Source organism: Arvicola amphibius, chromosome 5 (genome assembly GCF_903992535.2).
Source record: "Arvicola amphibius chromosome 5, mArvAmp1.2, whole genome shotgun sequence".
Taxonomy (NCBI): domain Eukaryota; kingdom Metazoa; phylum Chordata; class Mammalia; order Rodentia; family Cricetidae; genus Arvicola; species Arvicola amphibius.
The window spans coordinates 83,634,288-83,649,403 of record NC_052051.1 but is presented as its reverse complement, the minus strand read 5'-3'; the positions used below and the strand labels follow the sequence as shown (position 1 = coordinate 83,649,403).

Sequence of the window (15,116 nt, the reverse complement as noted above, 5' to 3'; positions counted from 1 at the left end):
GGATATTTTACCGAAACTGGGTGCACCAGTCCAGACTCACTCACATGGGGAGTTAATGGCTGATATGTGGACAGGCAGAGGGAGAGCTGTGCCAGCTATTAAGTAAAGCGGTGCTGCCAGGCATGATGGCGCAGGCCTTTAATCCCAGCACTCGGGAGGCAGAGGCAGGGGGATCTCTGTGAATTAGAGCCTGCGCTACAGAGCGAGTTCCAGGACAGCCAGGCTACTTACAAAGAGAAACCCTGTCCTGAAAGATCAAAAAAATAAAGAATAAAACTAAATCAACCAGCCGGGCGGTGGTGGCGCACGCCTTTAATCCCAGCACTCGGGAGGCAGAGGCAGGCGGATCTCTGAGTTCGAGGCCAGCCTGGTCTATAAGAGCTAGTTCCAGGACAGGCTCTAAAAACTACAGGGAAACCCTGTCTTGAAAAACCAAAAAAATAAATACAAAAAAACCCCCCAAAAAACCTAAATCACCCATGCAGGTTAGAGTGCTTCTCTGGTGTCAGAGCGCAGCAGGATTCTGGGACTGAGTGTTAGGGATTTGACAGCAGAGTGGTTAGCCTGGGAACGAGCACTAAGACTGCTGGAGAAGGCTCTCTGTTTACTCCTCAAAAAGGTCCTTAAAATAACTGCAGTCACCAAAGGGGCTGTACCTAAATTTGGACAACATTCCCTAAAGCCCACATGAATACACACAATAGCCCACAACCCTTTCCCTACCTGGGAGGGAGGGGAGGTGGAAAAGGAGGTGGTACAGACTTCCTGAGAGTCTTCCACTGACGGGTATGTGACTCCAGCATCCTCACCAGTTCTAGAGTGGAGGAGGAGAGAACAGGGAACTTGATGATGATGGTAGCTAACTTCAGAAAGTACACCAACAGTGCTTGGGAAAAGCTGGGATATGTGTCAAGAAGTTTTACGCAGAGTTTATAAATGGCAACCCAAAACCATTTTTCATAGTACAAAAATTCCTGGTACCTATGCAGTCTATGGGAGAAAGTGACATCACTCCCATGACTCTAAACACTCAGTGAGCTCCGGAGATGCTGTGGCTCAAGCCTTGGTGAACCTAACAGGCAGAAGCAAGGAAAGAACTAGCCTTTCCATTTCTACCCACACAGCCAGTGAATGTTTTTCTTAGCTGCAGCTTGAGAGAGCATCTCCCAGTCCTTACCTGTAATTGCAAGGGTGCATGGGAGAGGAGCTGGGGTAGGGACGGTCAACAAAGTGATCAATGATAATCCCCATGATAGGTGGGGTCCTCTCAAATTGCCTGTAACGCAATAAGCACATTGCAATATTTGTTAGAATTTCTTTCCAGTTACCTTCAAGTCCACAGAGACCCTCACTTCACAGCTACAGGAGGTCTACCAGAGCCTGAACACTGGTGTCTCCATCTGGACAGGCTGGCTCGGAGCCATCTGAAACATCCAGTGTGACAGCTGTGCTCTCCCTCTCTCAACTGCATTTCAGGAAAGGGTGGCTTTTGGCAATGTCAATTGTAGTTTTAGTCTTAGAGTTTTGTTGGGAGAGAAATTTTAACATCATTGGGAGAGTTCTTATGAATTCCAAGAAGCTTCCTTACCTGGTGGACATGAATGCCAAATTAATTCTATAAGCACAGGAAAGAGTGATGGTGCCGATAGGGGTGCCCACTGTTCCAACTCGAACTGTCTGGAAGCCTGGAAGAAGAGAGAGCATATCGGCTTTTTACCAGAGAACGCTGACGGCACCCTAGGCAGCCTGTTGTAAAGTCACTGGCTTTATTTACTCAACATATGAAGAAAGCAGCTTCAGTTTCTTGTGTGTGTTCCCACTTACAATGTATTCTCTATTGATCCAGTGCCAGCAAAAGACACTGTCTTCAAATCTTAAAAAAACTAAAAGAAATGCCCAGCAGTGGTGGCATATCCCTTTAATCCCTGCACTCAGGAGGCAGAGGCAGGTGAATCTCTCTGAATTAGAGGCCAGCCTGGTCTATAGAGTGAGTTCTAGGACAGCCATAGCTGTAACACAGAAAAACCCTGTCTGAGAGAAAAGCAAAACAAGCAAGCAAACAAACCAAACCAAACCAAAATAAATAAACTAAAACTAAAACCAACCAACCAACCAAACAAACAAACAAAAACAAAACAAAACAAAAACCCAAAACCCAAAACAGAAACCACAATAAAAAGGTCTGAGTATGGAGCTCAATGCTTAATTGACATGCAAGATGGGAAGGGTAAGAGAAAGACAGGAGAGGGAGAAACTCCAAACAATGAGTTCCTGTAGGAATTTCTGAAAATTTATTGTCGGCCCTTGTAGCTACTTGGACAACTGGCCCGGCTCCTTACCTGCTCCTTACTGTATTATACATTCTGAAACTATGGTGTGTGTGATACAAGGTTTGTCACATGTCCAAGTAGCAGCTGGGGTCATCTTTGAAGTTAGCTCTTAACACTACAAATATTTCTGGCCTGAATACATACATACCTTCTCCTAAACCATTCAGTTGAACTTCCCCAAAATAAATCCTGTAGGGAAGAAAGTAAAAGAAATGACTTCCCGTTGTATATTCTCAAGAAACAGCCTAAACTTGCCCTGCTTGCCTTATCGGCATGGGTACCTTGCTTCAGCTCCAGGAATGATGGGGAGGATGGCCTGGGATGGCAGAAATCACAGCGCCTCCATCCACACCCATGCTTCTGTACCAAAGTCCTTTACCTGATAAGCCACCCCATCTGCTCTTAACTTGTTTCTTATAAAGTTTTTGGTCACAGCAACAAGAAAAGTAACCGACAAAGTAAGAAATAAGTGAAGAATAGAAAAAAATCTATTATAGCCATTAAGGGTCTAGTAATTTTCAAGAAACATACAACTTGGCATCTGAGGAAAAAGACATAGGTTGTTAGGATATTATCAAGAGAGTTAAGGGGGGGCTGGAGAGATGGCTCAGAGGTTAAGAGCACTGGCTGTTCTTCCAGAGGCCCTGAGTTCAATTCCCAGCAGCCACATGGTGGCTCACAACCATCCATGAGATCTGGTGCCCTCTTCTGGCATGCAGGCATACATGCAGACAGAACATTGTATACATAATAAATAATTTTTTTTTTTTTGGTTTTTCGAGACAGGGTTTCCCTGTAGTTTCTAGAGCCTGTCCTGGAACTAGCTCTTGTAGACCAGGCTGGCCTCGAACTAAGAGATCCGCCTGCCTCTGCCTCCCGAGTGCTGGGATTAAAGGCGTGCGCCACCACCGCCCAGCTTATAAATAAATTTTTTTTTTTAAAAAAAAGAGTTAAGAATGACTTCATAAATATTCTCAGAGAAGGATTGTTTCAGTATAACTGGCAAGTCTTCCTTTGGTTCCTTCATATTAATATGCTAATTCTACAAGTCAGCTCTACGCTGACAAAGGCTAAACCGCAGGCTGGTGGAGGTGACACAGGTGGGCGGTGGCCTTGAATCCCAGCACTCGGAAGGCAGAGGCAGGTGGATTTCTGTGAGTTTGAGGCAAGTTTGGTCTACAGAGAGAGTTCAGGACAGCCAGAGCTGTTACACATAGAAACCCTGTATCAAAAAACCAAAACCACCCCCTCCAAAGAAAGACTAAAGCAAGAGCTCATGTCTAACAGAACAGTCTTGGAGGATTGGGGAGGCCTAGCTTCCCCCTTGTTCTCATACTTTATTCTCCCAGACTCCTCCATGCAAGGTCATTTGGCAAAGTAAAATGAGGAGTGCTCTGACCCGCACCCTGCCCACCGCTGCCTGGCCAGCTACCGTCCACGCCATGTGCACGCAGCTGTCATTCTCCTGCATGTCTCCTTGCTCCGACTGTGCTTGCCTCAATGCAGTTCATGGTCACCTCTTCCAAGAGGCCCACCCTACTCCTTATTCCAAGAAAAAGCTTTTCTTTTCTGTGTTCTCCTAAGGACTTTCCCCTGCTGTTGCTATGCAGTTTTAAAATCATGCTCCTAACTGCGCTTATGTATGTATCACAGGTACCAGATTTCCCCCATTACAACAGAAACACTTGCTGGGCATGGTGGTACACTTGGGAGGCAGAGGCAGGTGGATCTCTGTGAGTTCAGAGTCAACCTAGTCTACGGACTAGGGCAGCCAGGGGCATACAGAGAAATCCAGTCTCAAAAACAACCCCCTACTCAAAAAAAACAAACAAAAAACACTAGTACAGGGGCTGGAGACATGGCTCAGTGGTTAAGAGCATTGCCTGCTCTTCCAAAGGGCCTGAGTTCAATTCCCGGCAACCACAACCATCTGTAAATGAGGTCTGCTGCCCTCTTCTGGCCTGCAGACATACACACAGACAGAATATTGTATGCATAATAAATATTTTAAAAAAACACTAGTACAGGGGCCTCTGTACTAGTATGGTGTTTGCACTGAAGCAGAACTCAATAAACAGTGCTGAAGTGAATTACTGACTCAAAGACAATACCTGAACAATACTAGTTTCCTTACAGCTATGAACTAGTGCACTTAAATCAAATTATTTCTCACACAAAAGGGTTGAATTTAGCTCTGGAAGAGAAGAAGCTTATTTGTTTGTTTGTTTGAGACAGGGTCTCATATATGCTATGAAGCTGAGGATGTTCTTGAATTCCTGATCCTTCAGCTTTTATCTCCAAAGTGCTGGGATTACAAATGTGCTAGCATCCCAGTGAAAGTTTTTTAAGAAAATTAAAATTGGTCAGGCGTGGCAGCGCAGACTTCCACTTCCAGTACTTGGGAAGCAGAGTTAGGAGGATCTCTGTGAGTTCAAGTACACCCTTGCCTACATAGCAAGCTCCAGGACAGTACACAGGCAGAAAACTTTTACAAATTAATTAATTTTTAGACAAAGTCTCATTGTGTATCTTGGCTGGCCTTGAGAGCTCTGTCCACCTCTGCTTTCTAAGTGCTGTGATTAAAGGTATGCACCACCACGCCTGGCTAAATGGGTTTTCCTTTCCTTTCTTCTTTTTTTATGTTCCTGAGGAGTATACCCAGGGCCTTAGCCACTGAGCTACATCCCCAGACCTGGAAAATTATTTTTGCTATTGTTTATTTTTCTTTCTCTTATGAGTATGTGATTTGTATGAGTCTTTCTAAATGTGTGGGAACATGTGCATAAAATCATACAACTGTAGAGACCTAATGCTGTTGTCAGGAATCTTCCTCCATTGTGTTCCTCAAGGCAGGGCCTGTCAACTGTATAGCTCCCTGAAACAACAGTCTGGCCAGCCAGCTCACCCAGGATCCCCTCTGTTGTTGAATGTTGTTTACACTGTGAAGATGTACCTTTGTTAAGGAACCTTCTGACTGGTTTAATAAAGAGCTGAAAGGCCAATATCTAGGCAGGAAGAGGTTAGATGGGACTTCTGGGGACAAAGTGTGTAGTGATGAGGCGAGCAGGCCTGCTTTTCGTCCTGCCCAGCTCCTGCCTGGCTAGCTTTATACCCGAAATAACAACACACAAATTGTATTCATTTAAACACTGCCTGGCCCATTTGTTCTAGCTTCTTATTGGCTAATTCTCTCATCTTGCTTAACCCATTTCTAATAATCTGTGTAGCAGCACGAGGTGGAAGCTTACCAGGAAAGATTCTAGTCTACATCCATCTCAGGTGGGAGAAGCATGGCGTCTGACCAACTCTGCTCTTTCTCCCAGCATTCTGTTCTGTCTTTCCCACCTACCTATGTTCTGACCTATCAGGCCAAGCAGGTTTTTTTTTAAATTAATTAACCAATGAAACAACAGATAGATAGAAGACCCACCTACATCAAAAGTGGACTCTGGGAAGAAGGCAGAGTCACCAGTGGACACAGAGGGAACAAACGTTCAGGAGGGGTAAAAGCCATGAGTCACATGGCAACATGCAGATGAAGAGAAATGGGTTAAGTTATAGTAAATAGCGGGACAAGCCTAAACTATCAGCTGAGCTTTCATAATTCATAATTTCACAAATCTCTGTGTTGGTTTTTTTGAGCTGGCAGCCCAAAGAAAAATCCATCTACGCCCACCTCCACCTTCCCTTGGCCTACAAGTGGGCTGCTATGCCCACCTGGCATTCATTTCTGGTTCTCAATGCTTTCATGACAAGTATTTTTAACCACTAAGTCATTTTCCCAGGCCCTTTCCGGGTTTGAAATGTATATCTGCAGGACCTCAACATTCATTCAACAGAGCCATAACTGCATAGAGACAAAAGGACAGTGGGTCTGCTAACTCTGAAAAGCTGGGATTCATGTGGAAAGTTGCAAAACTATAGAAATAATACTGGAACCAACTGTCTGTATAAAAACACAATCCTAAAACATGTAAATGCCAGACAGACTATGACCACTGCATGAAGGCTGGTGAGTATATCAAGATCCTTGCTATTTACCTGTACAATATTACATATTCATGCCCTTGTTTTCTCGAGAGTCTGTAGGCTGGTGTCACCCTCGTTATAGCAAGAAGAGACTTCAGCAGCAGTGACAGTCTGTTGTATACAGTGTAGGAAACTTTGATTTCTTTGTCACACCTGAGGAACAAAAAGACACTGCCAGTCTATGTTCTGGAACGCTGCGACTCTGCAGACCCATCTGAACTAGAGATGCACTGAGGAGCTCTAGCGCTGGGAAGCAGGGGAATGTGTCTTCAACCCCAACACTTGGGAGGCAGAGGCAGGTAGAGGTTGAGGCCAGAGCTCTACAGAGCAAGTTCTAGGACATCTAGGGATACACAGAAAAAGCCTACACCTCGAAAAACCATTTAAATAAATAAATAGCTCCACCAATATACTGCTGAAGCCAGAGTATGCTTCTTTTGGCATTAGACACAGGTAAGTAGCAGAAGAGCCCACTATGTTTTTATCTACTTTTTAAAATAAAAGCAGCACACTTAAAAACAACCTAACAATATTGCAAATTATACTCAACCTGCTGCTTATTTTCAAGGTTCTGTCTTAGGAGCCATTTAATTCTATATAGAACATCTGAGGGGGAAAAAAAGAAAACCTGGAGAAAAAAACCTATTTGGTACAAAAGTTTGGATAGTCTGTCAACTGCTTTCTACCTAAAGAAAAACAAAGTCAAGCTTCAGGCAGGTGGTGAGGAACCAGGGGAAGGAGGTGACATTCTATCCCAGTAGTGTGGAGAAAGAGCAGGGCAGGAGATTTCACTGGAGAGCTGCAACACACAATACCATGGGGAAGGAGATCACAGGGGACTTAGAGAACAAGCTGTACTGGGAAAGCAAATCCTTTGCAGCCTTGCTGCTGTTCCTTTCCCCATTGTGATGAATGCTCTGGAACCTCGCTCCCTCTGAAGGTCATCTCTGTGCCTAGGCTGGAAGCCAAGCATGAAGCCAGTCACAGCAAAGCCTGTGGGCTCTGCTGACCAGAGGAACGCCAGCAGCGCAGTCCGCCTTCATCTGAGGTCACTGCCTACGTCCAGTACCACACCAACGAGTGTGACACAGCGAGACTTACTTTTCATTCATTTCAAGACACCAAATTTCCAACTCCATGGAATCTCCCTACAGATGGCACAGGAGAAATATATTCCAATTATTAAAAATTACCTGAATTGTCATCAAACAATCACAAGAAAAACTGCAGACTACAAATGAAACAGAAAAGAAACAACAGCTTTTCTAAAGAGTTGGATCGTGCTATATGTGCTGTTTTTAATCTTCTTTTTTAATAAACACACCAAGGAATGTTCCTTCTAACTAAAAATTACAGAGAGGAGGAAAAGACAAAAGGAGAAAAATTGAGAGAGATTGATTTTATTTTCTTTTATGGTACTGGGGATCAACTCCAGGCTCCGTGTTCATGAATCTACTCAGCTACACTAGCAGAGCCTCCACGTGGACTCTGGTCCACTGTTCATGGCTGCGTTGTCGACTATGACAACCACTGTATCTATCCAGCTCTCACATTTGTTAACATATTCCTGATTTTTTAGCACTAAAGAAAACCCTTTTCCTGTAGTTGTAGGTGGCCATAGCACACATATGGAGGTCAGGATACAACTTTCTGATGTTCGGTCTCTTCTACCATATAGGATTCTCATCAGACTTGGTGAAAAACACTTCACCTGCTGAGCCATTCTACCAACCCTAGGCTTTGCTTTTTGAGACAGTCTCATGCTCTAATACATTACAATTGCAACAAGAGAGTCTCATTATGCAAGATAAACTGGCCAAAGGCCTCCCAATCCTCCTGCCTCCATTCTGGAGGGCTGGTACTGGGGAGATGTGCCGCCATACCTGACAAGAACACATATTTTAAAACTTTTCAGGGTTTTGTGTGCTGGCTAGGCTGTGCTGCCTACAGTCTGCATCCCCAGCCCTAAACCTTCTGATAGATATTTTCCAAATTGCCCTTAGAAAGATGGACATTTTTTAAGTGACAGAAGAGCCTTTCTACAGGTGCTATTTTTAAGTGACATCACCAGTTTAGGAAAGGTTATTATTACCTTAATTTAAAAATTTTTTAGTTAGTAACATTAGCCAAACTGTCCCTCTGTACATTATTCTGAACAAGTAGGCAAGAAAAGGTTAAATGTGTCATGAGCATGGGCAACGCCTGGGTTTAACTCCCAGCACAGCAAAAATATAAATAAAATCCCCAATTCTGCCAGGCAGTGGTGCCAAACACCTTTAATCCCAGCACTTGGGAGGCAGAGGCGGGTGGTCCTCTTAAGTTTTAGGCCAGTCTGGTCTATAAAGTGAGTTCCATGACAGCCAGGGCTACCCAGAAAAACCTATCTTAAAACCCCCTGCACCAAAAGTCCCCAATTCCTTCAAAAAATGATGAGAAAGTCATAAAGAAAAGGAACATGAATAAAGCTAAAAATGAATTGGAAGCAGAGGACGAAGAGCCTTGCAAGCCAAGTAAGAAAACCAAGTCTAGCGTGACTTACCTCAGAGGTCTTGAGTGAGATCTCCACACACATAGAGCGCCCCACAGCAGGCAGCTGCCCTGACAGGGCCTTCTTGGCTTCATGGGTGACATCTGGGATGTCTTTGATTGCTAAATTGAACTAAAGACCAGGAGAGATTTCTGTGTAAACCCTCTCAAGGAGCATTATGGGAACACAGAGTAGTGCATGCAGGTACTGCTTTTAGCTGAGCTGGAGAGAGGCTGTGCAGTTAGGAGCACTGGCTACTCTTTAAGAGGACCTCGGTTCAATTCCCAGCACTCACATGGCAGCTCACAACTGACTGTAAATCCAATATCTGACACCTTCACACAAACATCCATGCAAACAAAACAAATGTTCATTAAATAAAAATAAATTATTTTTTTTTTTTAAAAAGGGAACACTAAGACACTTCTTCCTTTCCTATGGGAAGCAGTTTGTACAAAAGCTAAAGTCTTAGGCTAAAAAGGTTAATTACCTATTACACAGATTACCTACCAACATATTATTTTATCTCTTAACCACTATATTTTGTCAAGTTACAGCAGAAAGTCAAGGTCCAAATAAATAGGAGACTAATATTTTTTATAAAGAATGTACATACTTTCTCTAGAAATGGGTCAACTGATTTAGCAACTCTCTAAGCAGTATGCCTTACATAGCTGTAGGACATTTTATATTCATTCCTTTTGACAGACACCACAGTATACACAGCCATTAGCAAAGAATAGGAATTTACCCAATCAGAACCCGTTGGTGAAGAAGATGAACGGGTGGAAATCTTTTCACCAAGTCGAGCCTGGACAATTACTTGGACAGTCTGAAAACAAACGACACAATCAATAGCTTGGGGTTAGAGCCTGAGGAATGCCAAAAATAGAAAAAGAGGAGGAGGGGAAGAAAATGAAAAAGGAAAATAGTAAAAGAAAAAAGGAGTAGAAAAAGAAAAGGATTTAGCTCCTTATGGGGTTAAAATTCTGCCAAAGCAGTGTTAAAGTGAGGCTAGCCAATTCTACTAAGTCATAATTCTGCTCTAGGCCGTGCAGAAGCATAAGGACATCAGAAAGACAGCACACACAGAACAATACCCAAGCATTCCTCAGGGTGGTATCAGCCAGCAGAAAGCAGTGAGACTTGTGCTCCAGAGTGACCTCACATGGCAGAGGGAGCTGAACGTGGTAGCCATGGTGCTCACAAACATCCACTGACACACACGGCCAGCACAGTGCTTTAAAACAAGAGCTGCACCACCACTCCCATGCGTCTTGTGTCTTCCAGATCACTGTGCCATCAGAATCGATGGCATGGTTTGCACAGGGATTGTTGCAAGGGAAGAGTGATACAGGTAGAAATGGCCTTTAGATTCAGAAAAATATAATAGTCAAATTTCACCTGGACTTTTCCACTGACTGGGAAGAGAAAAACTCATAAAAACTGATGGGATGGTTAATTCTAACTGTCAATTTTTGCATTAAAAATTTGTCAAGCCGGGCGGTGGTGGCGCACGCCTTTAATCCCAGCACTCGGGAGGCAGAGGCAGGCGGATCTCTGTGAGTTCGAGACCAGCCTGGTCTACAAGAGCTAGTTCCAGGACAGGCTCCAAAGCCACAGAGAAACCCTGTCTCGAAAAACCAAAAAAAAAAAAAAAAAAATTAAAAAAAAAAAATTTGTCAAAAAAGAAAACGCCGGGGGCTGGAGAGATGGCTCAGAGGTTAAGAGCATTGCCTGCTCTTCCAAAGGTCCTGAGTTCAATTCCCAGCAACCACATGGTGGCTCACAACCATCTGTAATGAGGTCTGGTGCCCTCTTCTGGCCTGCAGTCATACACACAGACAGAATATCGTATACATAGTAAATAAATAAATAAATAAAGAAATAAATAAATAAATTTAAAAAAAAAAGAAAAAAAAAGAAAACGCCTTTAATCCCAGCACTCAGGAGGCAGAGGCAGGCGGATCTCTGAGTTTGAGGTCATCCTGGTCTACAAAGCAAGTTCCAGGACATCCAGGGCTACAGAGAAACAAATAAAACATAACAGAAACAATTGTACTGTATTAGTGAGTGTGTCTTTGGGTGTGTCTGAGGATGTGTATGGGTAGAACCGTCCTAGGCTATGGACTGGAGCACTGGACTAAATGCTGGCTGGGCAATCATGAGGACGAGAATCCAACGCCAGAACACAGGCCACGTACACACGCATGCACGCACACACTGCAGACTGACATTTAAGGATTGGCAAGACGACTCAGCAAACCTGAGGATCTAGGTTCAATCACCAAGACGCACACTGTGGAAGTAGGAAACAGACTCCTGCCAGCTGTCCTCTGACTTACACTCAAGTGCTGGGGGCATGTGCGTGCACATGCGAGCACACACACACCCCAATGTGAAATGGTATAAAGAGTATAGAGCAATGTTCACACATGTAATCCTAGCAATTGGAAGGCTGAGGTAGGACTTCCATGGGTTTGAAGCCTGCCTGGGTCACAAAGTGAAACCTTATCTCAAAAAAGTCTGCCAGATGAGCAGCAGAATTTCCCTTTTCTCTTTCCTGACCCAGCATGATGTGAGGAAGCAGCCTCCAGCTTCTATTGGGGACAGAACAAACCTGTTTCCCTTACTTTGCTTCCTGCCAAGAATCTGGTCATAGCAATGAGAAAAGTAAGTAATACACTGGGTGTTGCAGTGTGAAGTTGACGTTGTGGGAAGATGCACAAAGGATGCCCATTCCAGTTCACAGTCTTTGTTCCCATCCCAAGGGAATATACTGTGCCAATAACCTGGTATAACAGTTTGACATTTCTACACATAGCCTTAAAAAATTTCTTTTTTTAAGTAGCTGTGGAAAATTGGAAGCTACTTTTTACTTACACCCCCAGTCCCACCCCCACACTTCACAGCTTGGTTTACAACAGAAGTGTCCCTGAAAATGGGCAAGCTGGCAAGCTGTTATGCTCCATCACCAAGGGAGGCTCTCGAAAGCAGAAGCATGGGCAATACTTCTAGCTGTTCCCAGCCCAAGAGAATGAACATATTACCTTGAGTGCAAAAAATTTAATAAACTTGTCCAGGTCCTTTCTGTCCTGGGAACTGAGATCAGTTTCCATCGCCTGTAAGAACCTGAAACAGGACAGAAGAGACGACAAGAATGATTGGCGGGAGTACAACAGTCACGTGGGAGTGGGAAAGAATCAATTTTTCAGTTAAAGACACCAAAGGAGCTGGGTGGTGGTGGTGCATACCTTTAATCCCAGCACTGAGGAGGCAGAGGCAGGTGGATCTCTGTGAGTTCAAGGCCAGCCTAGACTATAGAGTGAGTTCCAGGACAGCCAGAGATACACAGAAGCCCTGTCTCGAAAAACAAAAACAAGAAAAAAAGAAAAGTCCTTTCTTCAGAATAACAAACTCATACAGGAAACAATTAAATCTGAAGGCAGTTCAGAAATTTCCAAAGCACATAGGTGCCCACCCTTCCTCATACATCCTAGAGTGAACTGGTATGAACTGGCTTGAAATGACTAAATATTTAAGAAAGAAAATATTTGGGGGGAAAAAAAGCATGATGACCATGTTAGTAACAGGGAGTAAGAGATGTCTGGAGATGCGAAGTATCCATTTTCAAAGGGTCTGAATGGACAGGGAAGTAAAAGAGGTATGCCAGCAGAGCACGGGGGGCAGCGTACCTACTGTGCCACAGACACAGCCTCCTCCAGCCCTGGGAGCAGCCCCTCATCTGACTGATAAAGCCTGGATTGATTTGCAGAATGAGAAGCAAGGAAACCAGTTAGGTTCTTGACAAGAATCCAAGCTTGCGAGGTCAAGGCTAAAGCTCCGGTGCAGACCCAACTGGGAAAACAGTTTGGTGGGAGACACTTTAGGAGGGCTGACTACACGCTGACAGTAGAGAGGCGTGTAGCTGTGCCAGGGTTCACATGTGGGGAACTGAAAAGCAACTTTAGTAAGATTTGATGATTTCATTTTACAACAGTGGTTCTCAGCCTTCCTAATGCCGCAGACCATTTAATACAGTTCCTTACATTGGGGCAACTCCAACTATAAAGTTATTTTTGTTACTACTTCATAACTAATTTGCTGCTGTTATGAATCATGACATAAACACTGGTGTTTCCTGATGCTCTTAGGTGGCACCTGTGAAAGGTTGCTCTACCCCAAAGGGAAGACCCACAGCTTGAGAACCACCGTTTTACAACACGCAGGCAAGTCAAAAAGAGAATGGTTTTAAGGGAACGGGTAAGCAAAAAAGAACATTCAAGCAGGAAATTAATTTTATTGAATAATGCATTGAGATTTAACATACACTTAACTTATGGAGATATAGCTTAGTGAAATGCACAATTCTTGGGTAAATAGAATAATAAATATTTTGATATGTATTAGAGAATCACATTCCAAATCAAGCTATAAAGCATGTCTAACATATTCCAGAAGGTCCAGTCAATAAAATAACTAAAAGGTAACCATCACTGACTTCATTATCACAAAGAAACCCTCTCCACTGCTGCATGCAGCGGCAGTTTACAGAGGGCTTCCCTTCATGAAGACAGGGCAGTTTCTAAAGTGAATTGTACTGAGCTAGAAGTAGAGCTCAGTGGTAGAGAATGTGCTCCTAGGTTATATCCTTAGCAACACAATCAAAAAGTAAACAGAGAAAAATCTACCGCAGTCATGCAGTGATGGTGTACGCCTTTAATCCCAGCAAAGGGGAGGCAAAAGCAGGATGATCTTTGTGAGTTCAAAGCCAGCCTGGTCTACAGAATGAGTCCAGGACAGCTAAAAGCTACACAGAGAAACTCTGTCTTAGAAAAATAGAAATAAAAAAACAACCACACACACACACAAATCTGTTAATAAAACATTTAGGTTGTTTCTTAGTTCAATTTTTTTTAACATTTACATTACCTTACATTATAATATTAATGACTGTATGTGTGTATGCATGCAAGTTATGATTGACTTGTGGAAGCCAGTTCTGTTCTTCTACTACATGGGTCCTCAGATTTAATCCAAATTATTAGACTTAAGTGTGTCTTTAACCACTGAGCCATGTTAATGGCTCTTATTTGTAGCACGATTAATACAAACCCAGAGACAGAAACTGGGGTTCTACCTGAAGGTCAGAAAAGCAAAACAACCAGTCACTGGCTTGTACCTCTACCTCAACCTGAAAATAAACAATTTTCACTGAATTTCCCTCCTGATGCTGTTCTGTGGCTCTGTCTCTTATAACTCTAATCCTCGCGCTCCTACCCTGGAAGGTAAGAGTCATGTTGAAGCCGATCTTCAGCAGAAGGGGAAAAGCAGAGACTTCCGATGTGAACTAAACTTCACCGCACAGGCACAACTGAAAGCTGTGCAATCACACGGAGGGCAGTGGAGAGAAAGGGTATGAGCCAATGCTGGCAGATCCGGTGGGGAAATGCAATGGGAGGTTTCTTCTTGTTGCTTTGCAATTAGTTTTATGATGTCCTACCAGACAGGATAAGCCAGTTGAATTTCTTTATGGGCGGTATCTTATAGCAGCAGCAGACTAGAGAAAAGATTGCATGTGAAGGACAGAGGACAATTAACATAGTCCAGCTCTTCTTTTTGAATGTCTTTCATTGGCCTTGAACTCAGAGGTCTCTGTTTTAGCAGTTCTGAGATTACAAGTAGACTGCCCACCTCCCTGCCCAGTTATATTCATATAGGTTCTGGGGATGGGACCCCCAAGACTGTAACAATGATCATCTCTTTAGGGGGAAAACAGAGAACACTCTGCTTCCTTAGGCCTGCTTCTGAAGCCTCATGCCCAACATTATTCTAGTAATAAGGTTTGCAAGAGCAATCATCCACAGAGCTACGGACATAGCTCAGCAGCTAAGAGAACCTACTGGACAGGAATTGGATCCTGGCACCCGTGTCAGTTCACAGATGCCTGTGTCTCTGGCTCCAAACAATAAGAAGCCCTCTTCTGGCCTCCATGGGTACTCCCACCAGATACATGCACACTCATGTCCTCCTCATGCACCTTTACATACATATGTATGTACACACATGTGCTACCACACATGCACAAAAACATGCAAAAAAGAAAAAAGGGAAATGCATTCAAATAGGCAAAGAAGTAGCTGAAAGTCAAGCATGAAAGCATGTACCTATGAATTTAGTACTTGGAAGGCAGAGGCAGGACTGTTGGAGCCTTGCTTGGTGAGACTATC

At 43.6% G+C, this 15,116-nt stretch overlaps 1 protein-coding gene across 4 annotated transcripts in view; it reads right to left on the bottom strand.

The window, feature by feature from the left end:
* The window catches only part of Atg13 (autophagy related 13), a 39,699-nt gene that overhangs the window by 9,049 nt on the left and 15,534 nt on the right, over positions 1 to 15,116 (bottom strand). For all 4 annotated transcript variants that reach the window (XM_038329794.1, XM_038329796.1, XM_038329793.1 and 1 more), the window contains 9 exons: positions 11,937 to 12,018; positions 9,638 to 9,718; positions 8,899 to 9,018; positions 7,461 to 7,507; positions 6,372 to 6,512; positions 2,479 to 2,519; positions 1,589 to 1,685; positions 1,178 to 1,276; positions 724 to 814 (listed from right to left, as the gene is read on the bottom strand). In XM_038329794.1, coding sequence (XP_038185722.1) covers positions 724 to 814; positions 1,178 to 1,276; positions 1,589 to 1,685; positions 2,479 to 2,519; positions 6,372 to 6,512; positions 7,461 to 7,507; positions 8,899 to 9,018; positions 9,638 to 9,718; positions 11,937 to 12,005 — 786 coding nt within the window. In that variant the 5' untranslated portion in view covers positions 12,006 to 12,018. The remainder of the gene's footprint in view (positions 1 to 723; positions 815 to 1,177; positions 1,277 to 1,588; positions 1,686 to 2,478; positions 2,520 to 6,371; positions 6,513 to 7,460; positions 7,508 to 8,898; positions 9,019 to 9,637; positions 9,719 to 11,936; positions 12,019 to 15,116) is intronic.